This window comes from Chrysemys picta, chromosome 15 (genome assembly GCF_011386835.1).
Source record: "Chrysemys picta bellii isolate R12L10 chromosome 15, ASM1138683v2, whole genome shotgun sequence".
Taxonomy (NCBI): domain Eukaryota; kingdom Metazoa; phylum Chordata; order Testudines; family Emydidae; genus Chrysemys; species Chrysemys picta.
Window position 1 is genome coordinate 6452573 of NC_088805.1, and position 19068 is coordinate 6471640.

Sequence of the window (19068 nt, forward strand, 5' to 3'; positions counted from 1 at the left end):
TCCACACTGATTTTACAGCAAGATGGTTATCTTGAGTTAGCTATCTTCATGTAAAAACACACTGCCTAGATGTGTAGGCTCTGCTACCCAGCAAGACCCCTGGGGGAAATATCCATCCCTATCTATGGTACAGAAACACCATGCAAGTATTGGACCCAGATACAGTATTGTTACTGCTTTTGACTCAAATGGTTAGCCAGTAATTAGGGTCCAGCAGATTATTTTTGTGAGCATAAGAAATTGATGCAGTCAGGTATTTCTTGGATGCAATCCTGTTTACTTACAAAGAATGCACACAGTCCTGTTTCCCAGAACACAGTAGGAATCAAACAGATGGAGACAGAGTCTTTGCTCTCAGTGGCAAGCCTTTTTCCAGCTCCATCCCTTTATCCACAAGCTCTCTTTCATCTTTTCTGAAGGTCATGCTACAAGACCTTCTCTGGATGCGGCTAGGGCTTCCTTACTGCCTTCGCTGTGTGCTTCGGTGGTGTTTCTGCTTCTTCCCTCTCTCACACACACAGACATACAGCTGCAATCCAGTCAAACCCCTGCCCCAGCATTTGTTAACAGATCCCCTGGAAAACCCCTTGGACCATATGGCACAGCCACGGCACAGCCACTGCCCAGGCTTGTATGTGGCCTAGTCCCTGTTTCAGCTTTTACTAGCCAAAGGGGCATGTCATTGTTCCCTCACTTGACCTGAATGGAAGTTGGCTATCCTGCCCAACAACTTCCATGAGGAGGTGTGATTGCCCAACACCCAACATGACAACACTCCTGTCTCAGCTCCGCCCATCATCTCTATGGAGTCCCAAAGGGTGAAGCCCTATATGACCCATCTAACTATTTACATATTTACATAGTGTTTTTCTGTCAGGATATTTCCACATCACAAACCCAAAGTGGTTTTTACTCCCATACAAACCTCCTCGGAGTTCTTCTCTTCCTGCCCAATTTCGTTTCACCCACCTGAGAGGGGCCTCTTTCAAGGAGCTCTTGATGAACAAAGACCTGCGCACGCCCAATTGCACGTTCCTACTACAGTGCAAAGGCCGTAATATTTGCACACCTTACCTCTGAGCAGAGCTCAAAGTCTGTAAACAACCCTCTCTTCAATCCTTCTGTAGCGTGGTGTACATACCGCGTACTCAGTACAGCACTGAAGAGGTAAAACCAAGAAATGGGCCTGTCTCATCATGCAAAGCCTACATTAGCTGCCAGCTCTACAAAGATGACCTTCATCTTTTTTATGAAGGCTTTATCAACACTAGGGAACTCGAGTAAAAAAAATTCTCACTAATGTTACCACCGGTTCAGCTGCACCAGTAATTGCACTGATGGGAGCCTAGTATAGAAAGTTTTCCAGCTCAGCAGCAGTGTTCAAGATCTTGACATTTAGACTTACTCTCTTCAGCAGTGTTAACTGACACTGAAAACAACTGCCAGAGCCTGAAAGCCATCTATATTAGGGCTCCCACCAGTGCTATTACTGGTGTTACCAGAGGTAGCACCTGTGGCAATTTTTGTACAAACATTCCTTATAGTAGACATGGCCTAAGAGACCGCCTAGAGCTTTGGTGGATCAAAGCTCTGCTACTCTCCAAAATGAGTATTGTGCATAATGCACGGCACAGTCATGGTAAAAAATAGATAATTTCACACTATGGTCATGCAGCCTTGTGGAACCTGCTGTAGCACATTAACTGCTGGTCAGTTGGAAGTGTCTACACCCAAATTTCACTCTCACTGACATAACTGCACCACTACGCCGACTTAATAACTCCATCTTCCTGGGTGGCGTAGAGTCAAGGTCAATGTAGTTAGGTTAGGTCAACACTGCGTTGCTTACATTGACTGTTACTGGCTTTGAGGAAACGCCCCACAATGCCCCACACTGACAGTACAATCGATACACGTGCACTGCCGACACAAGGAGCGAAGTGTAGACGTGCACAAGCAATATAATTACTGCAGCGGTTATATGCCGACGGGCGTTAGGTCAGCTTAATTTTATAGCATAGACATGGCCTAAAGAACCCTGCAAATATGAGTCTCCATGGACAAAGGAGGAGCTTCGTGAGCAGATATGTGGGAGTACGTACTTCCCTATCCGCTGAATTAACAGGCAGAGCAACAAATCCATGGCACTATACAATAGTGGTTCTCAACCTTTTTTCATTTACGGACCCCTAAAACATTTCGATGGAGGTGTGGGCGCCTTTGGAAATCTATTGTCTGTATAGAGAGTAGAATTCTGTTCAGTTAGTTTTCAATCTGTCTTTAGTAGACCCTTTAGACATAGTCTGGGTCCATGGACCACAGGTTCAGAACCACTGCTATGCAAAACCAGTAGGGCAGCATATGACACTAGACAGCTCCATAAGGTGCTAACTAGTGCAGCACTTCACAAAAATGTGGCGGCTCACACAATAACCAGTATCACTAAAGTAATTTTCAAAACAGTTGTCCCTAGCAGAAAGGTACCATGGATGCTTCATCTGTCCCCTCCACTACACAGCACCTCTCAGCCCCCCTCATTCCTCTCCCTCAGAACACCTTCCAGCTCCTCCCCGCACTGCACCTCTCAGCTCCTCCCACACTGCACCTCTCAGCCCCCCTCATTCCTCTCCCTCAGAACACCTTCCAGCTCCTCCCCGCACTGCACCTCTCAGCTCCTCCCACACTGCACCTCTCAGCCCCCCTCATTCCTCTCCCTCAGAACACCTTCCAGCTCCCCCCCCGCACTGCACTTCTTCGCTCCTCCGCCACACTGCACCTCTCAGCCTCCCTCATTTCTCTCCCTCAGAACACCTTCCAGACCCTTCCCCCGCACTGCACCTCTCAGCCCCCCTCATTCCTCTCCCTCAGAACACCTTCCAGCTCCTCCCCGCACTGCACCTCTCAGCTCCTCCCACACTGCACCTCTCAGCCCCCCTCATTCCTCTCCCTCAGAACACCTTCCAGCTCCTCCCCGCACTGCACCTCTCAGCTCCTCCCCCACACTGCACCTCTCAGCCCCCCTCATTCCTCTCCCTCAGAACACCTTCCAGCTCCTCCCCGCACTGCACCTCTCAGCTCCTCCCACACTGCACCTCTCAGCCCCCCTCATTCCTCTCCCTCAGAACACCTTCCAGCTCCCCCCCCGCACTGCACTTCTTCGCTCCTCCGCCACACTGCACCTCTCAGCCTCCCTCATTTCTCTCCCTCAGAACACCTTCCAGACCCTTCCCCCGCACTGCACCTCTCAGCCCCCCTCATTCCTCTCCCTCAGAACACCTTCCAGCTCCTCCCCTGCACTGCACCTCTCAGCCCCCCTCATTCCTCTCCCTCAGCACACCTTCCAGCTCCCCCCGCACTGCACCTCTTAGCTCCTCCCCCGCACTGCACCTCTCAGCCCCCCTCATTCCTCTCCCTCAGCACACCTTCCAGCTCCCCCCGCACTGCACCTCTTAGCTCCTCCCCCGCACTGCACCTCTCAGCCCCCCTCATTCCTCTCCCTCAGAACACCTTCCAGCTTCCCCCCCTGCACTGCATCTCTTAGCTCCTCCCCCGCACTGCACCTCTCAGCCCCCCTCATTCCTCTCCCTCAGCACACCTTCCAGCTCCCCCCCGCACTGCACCTCTTAGCTCCTCCCTCACACTGCACCTCTCAGCCCCCCTCATTCCTCTCCCTCAGAACACCTCACAGATCCTTCCCCCGCACTGCATCTCTCAGCTCCTGCCCCCCTGCATCTCTCAGCTCACCCCCCCCAACCTTTTCCCTTAAGACACCTCCAAGCTCCTTCCCCCCCGCACCACTGCACCTCTCAGCTCCCCCTCATCCCTCTCCCTCAGAACACCTCCCAGACCCTCCCCCCGCACTGCACTTCTCAGCTCCATCTGCTCCCTGTGCCTCATGGCTCCACTCTCCCACATGGTGCCTCCACCCCACCCCCTTTCAGTGGGGCTCCATTTTACCTCCCCACACAACCTTCCATCTTCACCCCACCTGCTCCTCTCTATGGCACCCCCCGGTCCACTTCACCTCTTCCCCATCCCGGCAACTCACTGCTTCACCCCACCCTGCGCCACACTGGGTGCCTCTGGGACAGGCCCTTTGCTCTAGGTAGGGAGCTGTGTGCCCTTTTGCTGTGCCTTTCTGGAGTCTGGGGCTCCGTGGTAATTGGGTTTGTCCAGACTGGAAACAGAACTATTTTGATCAAGGAAAATTAGATTTCTAAGAAATAAGAGGTTTATAAACACCAAGTTTCTTAACTTTTTTTTAATCCGATTGGCTTGACGTACTTGGACTGCATTCCAGCATATTTTAAGCCCTTTTTAAACCTACTAAAAGAGGGTCTTAAGCTTAATGTGAATGTGATCTAATGTTTTGCAATTTTTTAAGCAGTCACATATGACTGTACTTCTGTTTACTCAATAACAGTGAGGGCTGACTTCTGTTGGACTAACAAAAGGGGGAACTTTTGTACTGAAGACCAGGACTCTTGCTATCTAAGTCCTGAGATAGTCAGGAATGAGAAATCAGTTCTCTCTCACGCAGGGGCAGCTCTATGTTTTTTGCCACCCCAAGCACGGCAGTCAGGCGGCCTTTGGCGGCACGCCTGCGGGTGGTCCGCTGGTTACGCAGATTCGGCAGCGTTTCTGCGGGTGATCTGCCGGTCCCGCGCCTTCGGCGTACCCGCCGCCGAATTGCCGCTGAAGCCGCGGGACCAGGGCCGGCTCCAGGGTTTTGGCCACCCCAAGCAGCCAAACAAACAAACAAAACAAAACAAAAGAAGCCACGATCGCGCTCTGCGGCGGCAATTCGGCGGGAGGTCCTTCGCTCCGAGCAGGAGTGAGGGACCGTCCGCCGAATTGCCGCCGAACAGCTGGACGTGCCGCCCCTCTCCAAAGTGGCTGCCCCAAGCACCTGCTTGGTAAGCTGGTGCCTGGAGCCGGCCCTGCGCGGGACCAGTGGACCTCCCGCAGGCACGCCGCCAAAGGCTGCCTGACTGCCGCCCTCACGGCGACCGGCATGCCGCCCCTGCTGGAGCGCTGGTGCCTAGAGCCGCCCCTGCTCTCATGGCAAAGCAACTACTATTCTGCAGGTACATATAATGGAAGGACACATGAACTAACCCGCTAATTGGAGTATTTTTTAAAGATACAAAATAAAGTAGATAAAGGGGTTTATTTATATTATTTGTGAATGCTAATATTGTACAAAAGAGCGTCACCTCAGTATATGCCATGCTCCGAATTGCCAGCTTCAAGAATTCAAAAATGATGAATCAGGCCCCCCAAATTATAAGTTCAGCTTAAAATAATGAAATTTTTAAAGATGTGCTAACTAAAAGAATAAAGACTATGTGCTAAAGACTATCTGTTTGATCTTGTAATTAGCTGTGACACTGTGAGTACCGTTCCCAGGCCTGAGGAAGAGCTCTGTGTACCTTGAAAACTTGTCTCTCTCTCCAAGAGACGTTGGTTCAATAAAAGATATCACCTCGCCCACCGTGTGTCTCTAATATCCTGGGACCCACCCGGCTACAACAACACTGCATACAACTATGGAAGATCTTCCAAAAAGGGAAGATTTGAGGCTGGTCAATAATTGATGAGGTTACTAGAGCTGAGATTGTTTCTTGAGCAAGGCCACAATATTGCCTGTTTTAAGGATGGTTGTCACACTGCTCCTTTGAAGCAATTTACAGTCCTTGTCCGTAATGGACCTATTACCTCCCCACGAGTTTTCACTCACCATGAGGATCCGGGGGGCAGATGGAAAGTGTACAGCGGTGCCTTCGGGGCTGAGCCTGGGAGCAGTGCAGTTCTGAAAGTGGGGTGAGGGAGAATACAGTAGTGTTGTGAATCAGGCAAAGGATCAGGGATAGGGGAGCATACAGCAGTAACCTCAGGTGGGGCAAGCTTGTGGGAAGACCACACCATCATTTTGTGGATGTGGGCCACAAGGGGACTGAACAGCTGCTCTGTGTGGGAGTGTACAGGGCAGCAGGACGGGAGTGAGCAGTTTATGTGTGAGGGCAAATCAAATGGGAAATGTACTTCTAGATTTTGAATCTCTGTCTTTCAGATCAAGGCTGGATTCTTTCCTTTGTCCCAGGCTGCGACTGACACCCCGGTGAGCTTTTTTTATCTCTAGTTTACTGAGATTTGAGTTTTTCGCCCTACCCCTCAGCACTTTAAAAGGTTTTACACAATTCACTGCATGTGAATGAAAATGAAATGGAATGTTCTGCGGATTAACTGCTCTGTAATCCTCCGTGTAAGAGCAGAGAATTAAAATTCTCTGAAGCAGCCTCCCCATGGAGCACCTCTGCGGGCCTGACCTAGTTTCATCTGCAGCTACTCAGGCGAACATGTGACGATTAGAGGAACACTGAACAGCAGTCACCTGGTTTGGGTTTGGAGAAGCATCCGCCCATGGTGCGCCAAGTAGAAGGAGGGAATCACAGCAGGAATACGAGGCAAGTCAGCTAGTAGATGCTTCAGCCCAATCTCCAGAAGGGATGGATCATTAGGGCTTAACGTGAGCAATCAGCTCACCAGGATGACTGGCATGTCCTTTCTGGCCAGTCATGCCAGCGGGAGTATAAGGCTGCCTCCATAACCTACATTAAATGGAAAAGCTCAATTAAAAATTAATAACTGGAATACATTCACACACATACTTTATTCTTCCCAACCCCACAGATGGTGATCAGTTAGACCCTGAGCACATGACTAAGAACCAGTTAGCCAAGCACCTGAGAGAGAGAATGTTCCGTACCACCTCACAGCACTGGCCGCCCTGTCCAGTGTCCCATCTCCAGCTGCGACCTTTTCTGATGCTTCAGAGGAAGGAGAGAAAAACAAAAAAAATTAATACATCAGTTGGGGGGGGGTGTTCTTCCTGACCCTACAGGTGACTGGCTGAAGTCCTGAAGCATGAGATTTTAGGAACATAAGACATCATGAACTGGAAAGACCCACCAAGCCCTGCCTCCCAACCACAACAGAAGCCCCACTCATAAATGTATCAAGCTCTATCTTAAGACTAATTAAGTTGTTTGCCCACAGAACTCCTATTAGGAAGCTGATCCAGAACCTCACTTCTGTCATTGTTAGAAACCTTCTTCTAATTTCCAGCCTAAATTTGTTCATGGCCCATTTATTCCCATTTGGTTTGTGCCAATATTATCCGTTAGCTTAAATACCAAATCTCCCTCCCTGAGGTGTAAACCATGACCACCCTGCTCTGCCCTGTATGTAAGTATAGGGCACAATCAGATCCCCTCTGCAGTGAATGAGGCAGGAACCTTGTGGAAATAAATCATGTGTGATCACATACTTAAAGTATCAGAGGGGTAGCCGTGTTAGTCTGAATCTGTAAAAAGCAACAGAGGGTCCTGTGGCACCTTTGAGACTAACAGAAGTACTGGGAGCATAAGCTTTCGTGGGTAAGAACCTCACTTCTTCAGATGCAAGTAGTGAAGGACTTGCATCTGAAGATGTGAGGTTCTTACCCACGAAAGCTTATGCTCCCAGTACTTCTGTTAGTCTCAAAGGTGCCACAGGACCCTCTGTTGCTTTTCACATACTTAAAGATTGTATGACGTGTACAAGGGGGCCAAATGGGGACTGAACAGCTTAATTCTAGCATTTCCTAACATTCGAGTGCTTGACTTTCCATCCATAACATTATTTTAATGTATTTTTTTAAATGTAATGTTTTATATTTTTAAAAAGCAAATTGATTAAAATGGAAATTTTATTATGTGGAACCATACTGGGACAACAGCAGGGTTGGGTCCTTTAGACTCACAGCACAGACCTCTACCACTGAGGTAAGGTAACTGATAGCAGTAGCAGGCTGTTATCCTCCATATGGACCAGTCAGTACAACAGGATGAGATACACAGTGGTTTTTACAGCTATTGGCTAACAGCAGAGGAACATAGGCACTCAGAGTACTTGGCTTCATTCCTATGTTCTTCCAGAGAGGAACATATAGACTCTTCTGCACCTGTGCCCTAACCTGTCTCTGACATCCCTCTCTGTTCCTATTCTCTCCCACCCCTGATTCCTGTCACTATTCCCTGTGCTCCTATCCCACCACCCCTTCTTCAGCTCCTGTCCTACCCCTATGCATTCCAATCAGGGTGCAGGCAGCTTCCTCCATGGCGAGCTCCGGTGGGGGTAGCATTGAGACCAGAAGAAAGATAATTTCCCTGCTGTCAGTTCTGGCCTCACAACAACCCCCAGCAGCCAGGAAGAGCAAGTACACAGAAAGTCCTGCTCGGCCACTGTAGCCCACAGCCAGAATCTTTGGAGAATTTAGCTCTGCTGAATTCTAATAAACCTCTACTCATCCTCCTTACAATGAGAGACTCACAGAGCTCAATCTGTTTAGTTTATCAAAAAAGAAGATTGAGAGGTGATTGATTACAGTGTATAAGCACCTTCATGGGGAGAAAACACCAGGTAGTAAGGGGCTCTCTAATCTAGCAGAGACCGGCAGACCAAAAACCCATAGCTGGAAGCTGAAACCAGACACATTCAAATGAGAAATAAGGCACCAATTTTAAGAGTGAGGGTGATTAACCAAGGTGGAGTCTCCATGATATGTTCAATCAAGACATTTTTGCCAAATGCAAGTTACTGAGCTCAGTGCAGGGTCACGTGGGTGAAATGTTCTGGCCTGGCTGGCTTTGAATCTGCACACTGTAATTTACAGAATTTGGCTATATTTGGCTGGATTGTCACAGGAGCAGCAAAAGGCACATCCCGGATATCACAGTGACCCTACTGCAAAATGTAAAGTCCCTGCTCCAAAGACTGGGGGTGCTAGAGCTTCTTAAAAAAAAGACTGTACATATTTTTAAACATGGACAAAACAACATATTTCCCCCTATAATCTCAATCTGGGAAGTGGCTGAATAACTATCTGAAATTAAAAAAAAAATTGATCTGAGGCAGACACCAAGCATGGGACATTTCAGCCCAAAGGATTAAAGTTTGGCAAAGTTCTAAGCAATGGGGTGTCACAGGCTGACATTTGTCCTTTAAGAGGAAAAAGGTCAGTGCACCTGTGACTGGTCAGCTGACCCCAATTGGGCTTTAAAAAAGGCAGCTAGGCCTCAGGGAGTCAGCCAGGTAAGAGTTGCCTTGCAGTCTGGTGTGCAATGGGTGAGTGCTGTCTGAGAGCAGGAAACTGAAGGAGGTCTTTGAGGGAAGCTGAAGGCAGGAGAGTAGCAAAGGGTGTTGCCTATTGACTCTAAGCCAGAAAACCAAAGCCATGGGCTGGAGAGGGCAGGGGAGCAGCAGAGGGGCTTACCCACTGATATCTCCATCCAGGGGAGCTGGACACAGGGGACCAGTGAGAGGGCAGGGGAGCAGCAGAGGGGCTTACCCACTGATATCTCCATACAGAGGAGCTGGACACAGGGGACCAGTGAGAGGGCCACGGGGAGGTCAGGCATGCTCCCCTGGTGAGGATGATCTCCCAGCCAAGAAGCTGCTGGGAAGAGTGAGGCAGTGGGGTGGTTGTCCTGATAAAAGGACAGGAGAGAGCTGAGGAAGTGCCTGGATGGGGTGGAAGATGCTCGAGCGTGGTATGTGCTCTGTCGATGGACTAGACTAGAGGGTGTGGTATTTAGGGGCTATATGCCCTGAGGTGTATGTTTGGGGACTTTTGTTTATGAAACTAGTTTAAATTACATTTTGTAAGAAACTGGCCCCAATGAGGGGAACTACTGAGGCAAGAGAGCAGTTGGGGAGTTACTGGGGTCTCTAAAGAGGGAAACCAAGGCAGGTAAATGTCATACCATGACCTCCTGCAAGAGGGCATCCCAGGTGGGGCTATCCTGTTAGGCAACCTTGATTATCGGTGTCATTACCCATGCTGCCTACAATATGGAGTAAACATGGATACCATTCATGTGTGGCTATCCTTGAATGAGTGAAGTGTGTCTTTTGGACACAAATGCCCTTTGTTATCTCCAAGCTAAGTGCTTAGTACATTGTTATCTTTACAAGATGGGTGAGGTGATTAAAAAAAAAATTACTGTGCTGAAACTATCTAGTCTGTGAAGTTAGGAGTTGCACCATCATTGGGTTTAACTAACCAGGGTTACTTATAAACAATGTCCGGGTGATCTCCCAGCCTCCAACACCCACTCCCAGCCTCGACTCATAGCCAGAGTCAGATAGCAAATAGCATATGCAAAGAAATGGTGGCTAACCTGGAGGCCAAGGCAAAAAAGCCCTGCATAGTATGAACTAGGGCTGTGTCTTCAGAACAGAGCCAAAGGGTCCACACCCAGAGCCCCAATCTCCAGGGAGCAATTGGCCTCAGACCTTGCTGACTCAGGACAACAAGTGGCAGAAATCCCACCTCCTCCAAATGCAAATGTGTTCACAACACTCACTGCCTAGTAAGGGTGTCCCAATCCAGGGCTGCACTAGCCTCCCCCACAGATAGCAGGAGCTGTGAACGGACACCCTGCCAGGGAATGACAGGTTGTATGGGGGAGACCAAGAAAGAGGTCACTCCTTCCTTTGCCGCCCACCACCACCAGCTTACCCCTCAGGGGAAGAGGAAACCCTGTCCTGCAGCTACACACGACCCACAAAACACACACTACCCTGCCCTTCAGCTACACACCACCCACAAAACACACACTACCCTGCCCCTCAGCTACATACAATCATCCCTCAGTTACACACCACACACAACCCCATCCCTTAGCTACACACAATCTCCAAAACATACACAACCCCATTCCTCAGCTACACACCACCTACAAACACACACAGACACCAAAATACACACACACCCTGCCTCCTCAGCTAAACACCACCACAAACCAACCAATCTGGGACCCTTCACCCACACACCACCTCCAAAACATACATACACACCCCTTCCTCTCTGCTACACACCGCCCCAAACTCACATGCATTCCCCTCTCCCCCCCCTCGGGTATAAACCACCCCCTACAACACACAACTTCCATCCTCATCTACACACCCAAAACCACATGAACAACCCTCCCCCCTCAGCTACACACAACCCTTCAGAACACACACAAGTACCTCTCCTGCAGGCTATACACTAACTCCAAAATACACACACAACTCACCCCCTCACCTACACCTCCCAGAACAAACATAAACCTGTTCCCTCAGCTACAAATAATCCACCAGAACACACACTTAAAAGCAACCCTCTCCCTCCAGCTACTGAACACCCCCAAACACACAACCCTCCCCCTTAGCTATATCTATTTAGCTTATGAAAGACAAGGTTAGGAGATGACTTGATCATATAAGTACCTACATGGATGACTGAAATTCACTCCAGCAGACAACACTGTAACAAGATCCAATGGCTGGAAGTTGAAGCTAGACAAATTCAGACTAGCAATAAAGTGCAAATTATTAAAGGGGGGCAATTAGCTATTGGAACAACTTAGTGGTTGTGGTGGATTCTCCAACACTGGACATTTTTAAATCAAGATTGGAGGTTTTTCTAATAGATAGGATCTAGTTCAGGCACAGCGATTGGATTTAAAGAAGAAATGAATACAGGAAAGTTCTTTGGGACCATTGCGATCATCTTGTCTGACCTCCTGAATAACACAGTCCATAGAACTTCCCCCAAATCATTTCTAGAGCAGAGCTTTTAGAAAAACATCCAGTCTTGATTTAAAAATTCTCAGTGATGGAGAATCCACCATGACCCTCAGTAAATCATTCCAATGGTTCATTATTCTCACCTCATTTCCAGTCTGAATTTGTCTAGCTTCAACTTCCAGCCATTGGATCTCTGCTAGATTGAAGAGCCCATTATTAAATAAAAACAACAAGGAGTCTGGTGGCACTTCACAAGTAACTCCCTGCTCTCCATGTGTCAGTATATAATGCCTGCATCTGTAACTTTCACTCTATGCATCCGAAGAAGTGAGGTTTTTACTCACGAAAGCTTATGCCCAAATAAATCTGTTAGTCTTTAAGGTGCCACCAGACTCCTTGTTGTTTTTGTAGATACAGACTAACACGGCTACCCCCTGATACTTGACATTATTAAATATTTAGTCCCCCTGTAGGTACTTACAGACTGTAATGAAGACACCCCTTAGCCTTCTCTTTAGTAGGCTAAAGAGCTTGAGCTCTTTAAGTCTATCGTTAAAGGCAGGTTTTCTAAACCTTTAATCATTCTCCTGGCTCTTCTCTGAACTGTCTCCAATTTATCAACATCCTTTTGAATTGTGGGCCCCAGCAATGGACACAGGATTCCAGCAGCGGCTGCACCATTGTCAAATATAGAGGTAAAATAACTGGAGATTTCCCCGTTCATGCATCCCAGGGTCGTATTAGCTGCTTTGGCCACAGCTTCACACTGGGAGCTCGTATTCAGCTGATTATCATGGCCCCCAAATCATTCAAAGAGTCACTGCTTCCTAGGACAGAGTCCCCATCCTTTAAGTATGACCTACATAGTCTTTGTTCCTAGAGGTACAGATTTACATTTAGCCATCTTAAAATATGTATTGTTTACTTGCACCCAGTTTACCAAGCAATCCAGATGGCGAGGAAAGGCTGGGTTTAGAGATGTTGTGCAGGAACAACCAGAAGATTTAGACACCACCTGCATGTGAGGACGTGGAGAGCCCTGAGTAGAAGAGGACACCCAGGTTAGGGGCCTGATTGACAGAGAGGATATCGTGGTGGTCGTGTACATTGTGATTGAGAAAGGAGGGAGAGAGGAGGGCATGGACGGAAAGATTAAGAGCTCTGTTTTGGCCATGTTGAGCTTCAGCTGAAGCCTGGATGTCCTTGAGAAGATGTCAGAGAGACAGGGCAAGATTTTAGTTTGGCCAGAAAGAGACAAATCCAGAGTATAGAGGGTAAATCTATGAATCAACTGCATATCGGTGATAGTTGGATTTCTGTTTGCAAGTGAGATATTGCTTTTGGTGTTCATGGGCAATGGAAGTGAAAGCCTTGCCAAGTGTTGGAGTGTTTTCCACACTGCTGTAGGTGACGTGCTGTGGCATGAAATCCAAGAGATGTCTCCCTTATCTTCTGCTGTGAAGATTTCAGTGGATAGGGTTGTGGTGCAACCTTCACTGTCACTAAATGTTATCATGCTGCCATCTAATGCGTTCAGATGTTTTTCTGAGATGTATCCCATGAACATTGTTTAAAGCAACAATTAGTATTGTTTTACTGGCTGCTGCTTCAGCAGTTTATATTCTCCAGGCTAAAAGGTCATTAACAGAGCCTTCGATACCACAGCTTTAGTATGGTCTTTGCAAGATAGACTGGAAATGTTCTGACATTAATAATTAAACAAGAGATGCAATTAAGATCTCAAAGGTGCATCAATAAACACAGAAACATTGAAAAGTTTCACAGGTGTCAGATGGCACTATGTGGAACTGAAGGATTTCACAACGCACATAATGGTAAGAATGAAACTTTCATTTTGAAGCTGTGAATTATTTTCAAATCTTTTTCGTAGTTTTTAATTTTAGACGTTTGCACAAGAAAAGGCTATTTCTGTGACAGAGTGTGCAAAACAAATCAGGACAGTTTACTAAGGGACATCAACAACCAGGGACTAAGCTGCACCTACAAAATTTGTGCATAAATCCATTACACCCATAAGTCTCATGTTTACCTGTAGAAACAGGAAATTGCATGTGTAACTACTCAGTCACTTGTGCAAGTGCAGATTTCTGCACGCAAATCCAGAATCATGTGTCCTTTGCAGGTACAGCATCGGTGCTGGAACTAGGGAGCCAGCGGTGCTGCCATACCTCCTGGCTTGAAGTGGTTTCCATCATAGGCAGGGTTTACAGTTTGGTTCAGTAATTCTCAGCACCACCACTATTCAAATTGTCCCAGGACCCCGGTGCTGGCCAATGAAAATGTGACCCTCTTTGCTCCAAGGGGATTATAGTCCCCAAAACTGAGGCAAGCAAACTTAGTGGACATTTGAAAACTTTGCCCCCATGTAAATAGGGCTTCTGAAATAGTAGATTTTAACAACAAATGTGTCTTTCATCTTGAAACAACCATATTCCATTTGCCTGGTGCTTTGGTATTTCAAATCAGATTATAAAAGTAACAATAGTATTTCTTGATCTTCTATAGCATGTTCTAGCTGATGTTCTCAAAGCGCCAGATTCTGATCCTTTACTGAGACTGAATGACAGGGGAGTCAGTTGAACTACTCATGGAATGTTTAGACTTTTTTCCCCCCATTCCTGCTGCTTCCAACTCCTCTGGCCTCTCCCTTCCCACGGTCTCATCTTTTGAACAGCACTGCATTTGACACGCCTCTGCCTTCTCCCTCCATGTTGCTGTCATCTACTGTCCATCCAACTCCTTCCCATCAGCCTTTCTTTCCTGTCCCAGCTCCTGGCTTCCTCTCCTCGCAATCTCTATCACTCATTCTCTGTCTCTTCAGCTTCCATGTTGATGGCCCACCTGACCCCTTTGTTGCATGTTTCCTCACTCTGACCTCTTCTCTTGACCTGAAGCCCTGCTTCAGTTCTCCCACTCACCAAAATGGCCATTCAATTATTCGATCTTCAGCAAGCACTGCTCTCTCTCTCTCTGATTGTTCTATTGCCAAGTCCCCCCTTTCCAACCATCACCTGGTCTCTTTCAGCATCGCCCAGCAGCCCCTATCCCCCATGCCCTGAGACATTACCCAAGGTACAATCTGGACTGATGAACACTTGTGTCCCCTCAATCCTCCAGACTGGGGTGTTTTTCTCACTGTTTTGCTATGAGAGCTACCACTTCCGGTCTGCTCCCACACAGCCTCCAGCATGTAAATTACTCTCCGTTACATTGCATGAATGCTATTGCCAACCACTCATGAATTACACTGCAGAACAACACCAGCAAACTCTCCAGTCCCAGACTTTCCCCCAGAAATGTGCATCTTATACTGCTCAGCCCTCTCCTGGACAATACAATTCATATTAAGTCTGTCATTTATTAATAGAAAATGATATGTACACACCTTATTATCCCAAATGGAGTTTCCCAAACACTTCAATCCAAACACACTGGTTTAGATAAAACAATAAAACAAATTTATTAACTAGAAAATGATAGATTTTAAGTGATTACAAGTAATGCGGCATAAACATCAGAATTGGTTACCAATAAATAAAAAGTAAAACCCAACTAATACCTAACTTAAGCTACATGAATTCAAAGCAAAGGTCTCTCTCATCACATGTCCCAACAGTCTTACTAGCTGATCCCCTTTCAGACAAGATCTCTCCCTCAGTCCACTGCTCCTTTCTTTGTTCTTCAAGATGTAGTGGGTAGAGAGATAAGGAGGGAGATATTTTGGGAAGTCTGCCCACTCCCTTTATAGTCCTTTCTCTTGCACAAGAATCATCTCCCACTGAGGCTCAGGAGACAGAAAATCTGAGTGGAAGGGAATCTCAAGCTGTTCCTTTGTTCAAGGTGTAGATTTTCTGCACACACCCTTTTTCCTGCCCAAGAGTGGCCACTTCACTAGGTGATTGTCCATTTGATATTGTAGACACCTGGCCTTTTGTCTCTGGGGAACTGGTTTGAGGCTGCTTCTCCAGGCTTGGAACATGTCTTAACACTATACAGAGGAATCGTATATCTTTTCATGCAATGTTGCTTCACATATTTCACCAGGACAGTAACGATCAGCAAATCATGAGCCTTCAAATGATACCTCACAATGCATACTTTGTCCTATAAAAAGGGGTGCACGTCGGGGTACAGACCGTCACTCTGCCTTTCTGTGTCTTCCAGTCCATCAGCGCCGATGCCTTCATCTGCTCTCAGCCTTCTCCTCCCTTTCTTTCATTGCTATTGTTGTTGATTCTCTCCATGCTTCACTTTCCTCCACCCTTGACTTTTTTGCCCCTCTCACTCATCACAAAGTCCATCCTGCCAACCCACAGCCCTGGCTCATTCCCTCCACTCCTGCTCTCACGTTGCGAAGCATCGCTGGCGGAAATCCTGTGACCAAGCTGACTTCCTCCACTGCACAGTCATTCTCCTCTCCTTTGGTTCTGCCATCTTCCTAGCTAAATAACTCTGCCAACTTAACTGAATTCCATTCCTGCCTTAATTCAGTCCCAGCTACCTTTGACTCACTTCTCAAACTTGTCCCTTCTCCTGTCTCCACTTCTGTCTCTACACAGGATCTTGCCAATTTATTCCAAGAGAAAGTTGACAAAATACCGTGTAACGTTCCCTCTCCCCTTAGCTTGCTTTCCCTTTCTCCCCTGCCACAGAAGTTTCTCATCTGCTCTTCTCTAAACCCTCCACTTTCCCCAGTGACCCTATCCCATCTCCTGATCTCCCTCGATTCCCCTCTCATCCCCTCCCTTGCTCTTCTCCTCATTCTCCTCCAGCTCCTTCCCCTCATAACGCAAACAGACTTTATTCTTTCCCACCTTAAAAAAATCTACCCATGACCCCATTTGCCTCTCCAGCTACCGGCTCATCTGCCTTTCACATATAAGCTTATTGAATGTGCTGTCTGCAATTGTTGTCTGGGGTCTCCTCCAGTTCCAGCCTAGAACTTCTCCAATCCAGCTTCTGCTCCTTGCACTCCACTGAAACCGCTGCTACCAAAGCCTGGATAATCTCTTCCTACTGACAGCTCAGAACCAGTACTCCATCCTCATCTTCTTAGACTCGTCAATCACCAACAAGGCCATCAACCATGCTCTTTTTTTCTTGAAATCTTGTCCTCCCTTAGCTTCTATGATTCTGTCCTCTCCTGTTTTTCCTCCTACCTCACAAGTTGCTCCTTCAGATGTCCTCTGGAGGATGTTCCTCATCCCCCTACTCCAACTTTCTGTGGGGGTTCCACACAGGTCTGTCCTTAGTCCCTTTCTCTTCACCCTCTACACTGGATCTCCACGTAACCTTATCTACAAATACAAATCAATTACCATCTGTAATGACTCTCAGATCTCTATCGCTTCTCCAGACCAGTCTCCTTTTGTCCAAACTAATATCTTGGCCTGCCTCTCTGACATCTACTCATTGATGCCTAACTGTCACCTCAAGATCAGCATGGCTCAGACAGAACTCTTAATCACCCCCAGTCCCTCCCCGCTACCTCCTTTCTTGATCACTGAGGACAATATCACCATCCTACCTGACTCATAGACTCATAGACTTTAAGGTCAGAAGGGACCATTATGATCATCTGGTCTGACCCCCTGCATGCTGCAGGCCACAAAACCCTTCCCTGGACTCTGCCGTTGAAGTCCCCAATCCTGTGTTTCAGTGACTTCAATCGGCAGAGACCCTCCTGCTAGTGATCCCTGCCCCATGCTGCGGAGGAAGGCGAAAAACCTCCAGAGGCTCAGCCAATCTACCCTGGAGGAAAATTCCTTCCCGACCCCAAATATGGCGATCAGTAAGACCCCGAGCATGTAGGCAAGAGTCTCTAGCCTGACCCCTGTTGGCCATTGTACTATTTACGTACCATTGCTTGGTTTTCCTTGGCTACTATGTTTTACCATTAAACCATTCCCTCCATAAATTTATCTAACTTAATCTTAAAACCAGACAGGTCCATCGCCCCCACCGTTTCCCTCGGAAGGCCGTTCCAATATTTCACTCCTCTGACGGTCAGAAACCTTCGTCTAATTTCAAGCCTGAACTTCCCCACGGCCAGTTTATATCCATTCGTTCTCGTGTCCACATTAGTACTAAGCTGGAATAATTCCTCTCCCTCCCTTGTATTTATCCCTCTGATATATTTAAAGATAGCAATCAAATCCCCCCTCAGCCTTCGCTTTGTCAAACTAAACAACCCAAGCTCCTCTAGTCTCCTTTCATACGACAGGTTTTCCATTCCTCTGATCATCCTAGTAGCCCTTCTCTGCACTCGTTCCAGTTTAAGTTCATCTTTTTTAAACATGGGAGACCAGAACTGCACACAGTACTCCAAATGAGGTCTCACCAGCGCCTTGTACAACGGAAGCAGGACCTCCTTATCCCTACTAGATATACCTCGCCTAATGCATCCCAAGACCGCATTGGCTTTTTTCACCGCCACGTCACATTGTCGACTCATAGTCATCCTGCGGTCTACAAGGACCCCTAGGTCCTTCTCCTCTTCCGTTACTTCTAACCAATGCGTCCCCATCTTGTAACTAAAATTGTTATTAGTCATCCCCAAGTGCATCACCTTACACTTTTCACTATTAAATTTCATTCTATTTCTGATACTCCAATTCACAAGCTCATTCAAGTCTCCCTGCAGAATATCCCTATCCTCTTCCGAATTTACAACGCCTCCCACCTTCGTATCATCCGCAAACTTTATCAGCCCACTCCTGCAATCGGTTCCGAGGTCAGTTATAAATAGATTAAATAAAATGGGTCCCAAAACCGAACCTTGAGGCACTCCACTAGTAACCTCCCTCCAACCTGACAGTTCACCCTTTAATACCACCCGCTGCATTCTCCCCAGTAACCAATTCCTTATCCACCTCTGGATTTTCATATCGATCCCCATGTTTTCCAGTTTAACCAATAATTCCTCATGGGGTACAGTATCAAACGCTTTACTGAAATCCAGGTATATTAGGTCCACCGCATTTCCCTTATCTAATAAGTCCGTTACTTTCTCAAAGAAGGAGATCAGATTCGTTTGGCACGATCTGCCCTTCGTAAAACCATGTTGTAAATTATCGCACTTGCCATTAACCTCAAGGTCCTCAACTAGTTTCTCTTTCAGAATTTTCTCCAGCACCTTGCACACTACAGATGTTAAACTAACAGGCCTGTAGTTACCCGGATCACTTTTTTTCCCTTTCTTGAAAATAGGATCCACGTTAGCTATTCTCCAGTCTAACGGGACCACTCCCGAGTTTACAGATTCATTAAATATTATCGCTAATGGGCCTGCTATTTCCCGTGCCAATTCCTTCAATATTCTCGGATGAAGATCGTCCGGTCCTCCCGACTTAGTCCCATTAAGGCGTTCAAGTTTTGTTTCTACCTCGGATATGGTAATCTCCCATCCTGTATGCCCCTCTGTAATGGTGC

General features: G+C 47.3%; 1 protein-coding gene across 5 annotated transcripts in view; it reads right to left on the reverse strand.

Annotated features, from left to right (window-relative positions):
* AIFM3 (apoptosis inducing factor mitochondria associated 3) overlaps nt 1–19068 on the reverse strand; it is a 109345-nt gene that overhangs the window by 87855 nt on the left and 2422 nt on the right. For 2 of the 5 annotated variants that reach the window (XM_042843201.2, XM_024108086.3), the window contains exons 2-4: nt 6747–6830; nt 6395–6611; nt 5741–5812 (exon numbers count right to left, since the gene is read on the reverse strand). In XM_042843201.2, coding sequence (XP_042699135.1) covers nt 5741–5812; nt 6395–6425 — 103 coding nt within the window. In that variant the 5' untranslated portion in view covers nt 6426–6611; nt 6747–6830. The remainder of the gene's footprint in view (nt 1–5740; nt 5813–6394; nt 6612–6746; nt 6831–19068) is intronic. The other 3 variants (XM_042843204.2, XM_042843202.2, XM_065568268.1) reach the window with 3 other exon arrangements.